The 5,263-nt window shown below is 35.0% G+C and overlaps 1 protein-coding gene across 7 annotated transcripts in view; it reads right to left on the reverse strand.

The window, feature by feature from the left end:
- LOC125663586 (active breakpoint cluster region-related protein-like) overlaps nt 1-1,066 on the reverse strand; it is a 26,174-nt gene extending 25,108 nt beyond the window's left edge. For 5 of the 7 annotated variants that reach the window (XM_056152982.1, XM_056152981.1, XM_048895855.2 and 2 more), the window contains exon 1: nt 1-1,066. This exon is cut by the window's left edge and continues 623 nt beyond it. In XM_056152982.1, the coding sequence (XP_056008957.1) occupies nt 1-902 (902 nt within the window). In that variant the 5' untranslated portion in view covers nt 903-1,066. The other 2 variants (XM_056152985.1, XM_056152983.1) reach the window with 1 other exon arrangement.
- Between the last annotated feature and the right edge of the window lie 4,197 nt (nt 1,067-5,263).

Consider the following 5,263-nt stretch of genomic DNA (forward strand, 5'->3'; position numbering starts at 1 on the left):
TTTTCATTATTTACAGTTGATTTTACTGGTTCACCTTCACTTATGTGTGGACTAAAGGAACTAGCGCCAGGACTATGCTTTTTAGAGCGAGGAATCGTTGGAGGTTTTGGTTTGACTGGATGTTCAGTTCTTGGTCTCCGGGGAGGAATGGCAGGCTTTATGGAAGGTATTCTCTCCGTGGATACAGATAATTTTTTGGAGCATTGATTCTCATAATCAGCTTCCTCGTCATCACTAGAAACGTTACCTTCTTCTTTCAGTGTCCTAGCATTAGCATACCAACTGTGATCTCCTGTATGTGCATCACCACTGCGCGAGACATTAGGTACACTACCGGAGTCTCGTCTATATTTGTCCGATACCTGTGTAACTAGGTTTTCTCCATCACTCAACTTGTTATCAGTTTTAAGATATTGATCACCACTAGCCACAGCATTCACCTGGATTTCATGATTATCAGTTACATCAATAATATCAGCACCTAGCCCAATATTAACGAAAGTTTCTAGGGAGGAATCCACACATTTTCCGAGGCCGTCCAGTAACGAAAATTTTCTATCACCAGAGTCATCTGATGTTTTTCTGTCAGGGCGGTTTGAAGTGGAGGGAGATACTTTTCTGCTACTTTTTCTTGGAGAGTATTCTGCTGATTCAAATCCATTACAGTCTTTCATGAGAGTTGCCCAAAAGTTTTCGATTAGTTCCGCCTTTTTCAATTCTCTCCTAAGCCTTTTGGAGGTTTCTCTGGACTGGTTATATAATTTTCCAAGATGGGCTATATTCACTGACTCGAAACCATCTTCTGCTGTTGAGATACAGCCGTGTAGATCAATCAACGGTGGGTCCTCTTGAGGAAATTCGTTATTCCAGGTTACTACAAACTTATTGTACAGCTGTTCCATTTTAACATTAATGTAGACTATCACAATATGGACCGTTTACTTGCATTATCGGGCGACTTTGAGCGGATGCAACGTGAAATTTGTAAATATTCCAGGAAATCCTATAGTTTCAGTCACATTTTGTTCCACTTCCGTGTTTTTTGATAACCGCCATTTTTGTTTACGTTTATCACTTCGGAATGTTTCGGTATTTAGCAATGTAAATACGGTCCCATCCCGGTTCGACCCCCGTGCACCAGCAAGTTTTATTTACTTCGTCGTTGTTTATATGAACTTACAGGATAGGCCCACCCAAATGAACGCCAATCTTATATGACTAGAATTTTTATTACAATATCTCATAGTCTAAATGTTTAGATTGAACAGAATGATTAATCTACATTAATACTAGTTAATAGCAAGACAAATATAAGATACTTGACCCTAGTAAGCACAAAGTAAGTTAAAGTTACAATATGAAGTGATAAACGAAATGGTGATTAATTTACTAGCGCTAAAAGCTGCATATAAAACATCAAAAAGAAATCTGAAGAAGAAAAATCCAAAACGTACCCCCCCCCCCCCCCGAAAATTTGACACACAGCCCTTGAAGACAAGTAGGGTTTAAACTTCCTATTACGTAATGTTACTGTGTGAAGTTAATATAGCATAGCAAGAAATTAAGGATTACAAAACGTTGCAATACTATACAAATGTTGATTATTTATTTCAAAATTTTATTATCATCAGTTTTAGTTTAAACAATATTTATTCAATAGATTTACGACAAAATACATGTATAAATACAAGTATGACTTCTGTAGGGCCTAAATTCATTATCCAAAAAATCCTGATTCATACATCGAAAATCTCAATTTATTTTCGATAAATAACACGATTATCAAGATTTTAGCATGTAAATAACAAGAATATCATATTTAAATCAAAATGTTCGCATATATAGATAATAAAATTGTGGAATATAAATCAAGTAGCAACATCAAAATGGATCAACTTTGAATTTAAAATAATGTAATGATAGTAGGTTATGTATAGGTTATCTACTCAGGGGCAACCACGATACTAATGTCCGATCTTTTAAGATACTGAACACATTTTTTGTTCCTCCGATATCTTTACCATTTCCCCTTGTTGGGAACAATGCGCGTGTGAATTGATCGATCTTTATTTGTAGTACGTCTAATTTAACGACTGGAAATGAAAGTAGAATTATAGCGTAAATATAAAACAAGAGGCCCACCGGCCTTACCGGTCACATGAGTACTAGTGAAAAGGTATCAATACTCCCAAAGGGCTATGGAATCTAGACAAAAGGCCCATAGACCTTATCGGTCACCTGAGTACTAGTGAAAAAATATCACTACTCCCAAGGGCTATGACATCTAGAAGGAAAAAAAAAATTCTGTTCTGAAATGTATAAGCTAAATTCTAATGTTCAGCAACAGTATAAAACAAGATGTGTTCTTAAAACTTCACTGCCCTCAAAAGTGTATACACTGATGAAAGGCTTTACATGATATGATAGGTGTATTAACATTAAAACATAAAAAAAAATATGACTAATATTTGGACTCACCTAAAGTCAAAACCCTGGGTTGTGAAATTCACCATTTTTCGTACATCCTTTTCTGCTATTCCTAAGTATGCATTTAGATTTTATACAGTATCAACAAACTTACACACAAATGCTATATACTAAGTTTGGGCCCACTCTGGGGTCAGAACCCCTACTCTGGGGATCATGAAATTTACAATTTAAGTAAAAGACTACCTGCTCTTTCTAAATACCCATTTAGTTTCAATTTAGTACAGACCCTGAAGCGTGCTACTACACCCCCCAAAGAGTTTCGTTTCGTTCCGTGCAAACCGTTCACCGTTCCGTGCAGACCGTTCAGCGTTTCGTGTAAACCGTGTATTCAGTTATATAATTCATTTATTTCTCAATCTATTTCAATCATATTTTGATTGTTTCTTTTTGTTTTGTATTTCCCCTTCTTACCCAAGGTAGCAGGTTCATTTTATCTGTTGTCATACAAGTAAATGTAAAATGTATAGGTTTATTCAACATCTGTCTTTGTGAAGAGGCCTGGAATATACTAATTACACACGTGTTTTAATGGCACTCAGATTGAATGTACAAAAAATGCGAAAAAGACGCGACTTTTTCACTGAATTTAATAGAGCAATGAATAAATAAAGTTGAATAATCAATATTCAATGACGATACCATTTATGCATCTTTTCCCTTTATTTCCGAAGTTAAATCAAAGTACTGAAAGTACCGAAGAGCACTAAGCTGACTTCATGAATACTTATCATTTCCATTAGTGGAACTCTTCAAATTAAAGGCGCGTAAAGTCCTGCTACCGGGACAACATCATGTAAACACATTACTTTGGCACACGTAATAATAACTGACTGCAAACCACAACACTGATTAAAATTCTAAAGCCAAATTTAGGAATTGATTATTCTTAAAAGAAAACAGACGAACTTATTAAACTATGTGAGGAAGAGAAGCTACTAAATTTGCCAAATCTGACCGATATAAAGTGTCAATCGCAAGAACTGTGAAGGGAAAAACCGATATGCACATCTAACACAAGAACTTTTCTTGTAATTAATGTGATGAATATGTTTTTAAAGTTATTCTGTCAGACTATGAAGACATTCTAATTTATCATACAATTAGGACAGGTTCATATGGCATGGACTTTGTAATCGTACACGTACCCCCCCCCCCCCCCCCCCCCGTAATTTTCCATATTTTAGAACAAGTTATATACATGTATATGCCAAACTGCATTTTAAAAAGACGTTTATAACACTAATTAACACACCTAATGCGTTTCCAAACTGCATCTAAGTTAATTTGAAAATTGCAAAATATTGATGGACTTGGGTGTCCAGAGAACATCGTTGTTTGGAATTTTTAAAATAGGTGTGGTGGAGTTTAAAAAACATGTAACATCTTTAATAAGATAGTGTTAGAATATTTGAAAAGTGCAGTTTGACAAATGGTAATTTTATTTAAAATATACCATGTATTTTAACTCTTTAAAAAAAAGGGGGGTGTGTGTGCTCTGAACGTTTCGTTTATATGTCCCAGTAATCTCGCACTTGCTCACGAGATTTGTGCATTTTCTTACCAATGACACACAAGAGTCATCAAAGCGCGATAACTCCAACGAGCTGGTAATGAGAAGTAATGTCTATAAAGATCGGTAAAGTTGGCTACTAGTAACCAGCTACTAGTAACTGGCTACTTAAAAAGAGAAAAGTTGGCTACTAGTAGCCAGCTACTTGAACCAGGAAAAGTTAGCTACTAGTAGCCAGTTACTAGTAGCCAGCTACTAAAAGTATGAAAAGTTAGCTACTCGTAGCCAGCTACTACAAAATATAAAAGTTATAATTACTGAGTGATAGCTCGCTACCAGATAAAAGTTAATGAGTTTGAAAATTATTATCTATCAGATTTATTTCTAAAGAGGACGAGGAGTCGTATGAAATTTCATGCTCAATTATCCCCAATTACATAACATTGCAATGCAAAATACGAATAAACTTTTTCAACTGAGTGTTTACTTTAAAAGTGATACGGATTGAATTCAGACCTTCAATCATTTGATATACCATCCATTTTGAGATATCTGCTACTTTTACAATTTGATTCGAGTTACCCTGAAATTTCAACATAAGTGTGAATACCGTAAGAAACTTTATGTTTGACTTTATGTTTGTATTAGATATCTGACGAATTTACGACTATACATATGTCAAGAAGTGATAGATGGTGTTTTGGTACTCCACGAATTTTCAGATATCGCTCTTTAGGAAATCAGTTACTTATACATTTTGATTATCGGTACAATGAAATTTCAAGATCCGTGTGAATACCTTAAGGAACTCCGTGTTTATATCATAAATTTAACTAACTTACAACGATACGTATGGCAAGTAGTGATATTGGGTATCGTGATATGTCATCAATTTTCAGATATCACGCTTAAGGAAGTCAGCTACATATACCTTTTGATGGCAGGTAAACTGAAATTTCAAGTTTTTCGCAAATATCTTGAGGAACTCTGAGTTTGTATTAGATATCTGACGAATTTACAATTATCAAAGTGAAGAAGAGTGATATTAGGTATCTTGACATGCCATAAATTTCCAGATATCACGCTTAAGGAAGTCAGCTACTTATACCTTTTGATTCCTGGTATCCTGAAATTTCACGTTTTTCATAAATATCTTAAAGAACCCTGTGCTTGTATTAGATATCTGACGAGTTTACAACTATCCATGTGAAGTGGAGTGGTACTAGGTATCTTGATATGCCATTAATTTTGAGATACTACACT

This window comes from Ostrea edulis, chromosome 1 (genome assembly GCF_947568905.1).
Source record: "Ostrea edulis chromosome 1, xbOstEdul1.1, whole genome shotgun sequence".
NCBI lineage: Eukaryota > Metazoa > Mollusca > Bivalvia > Ostreida > Ostreidae > Ostrea > Ostrea edulis.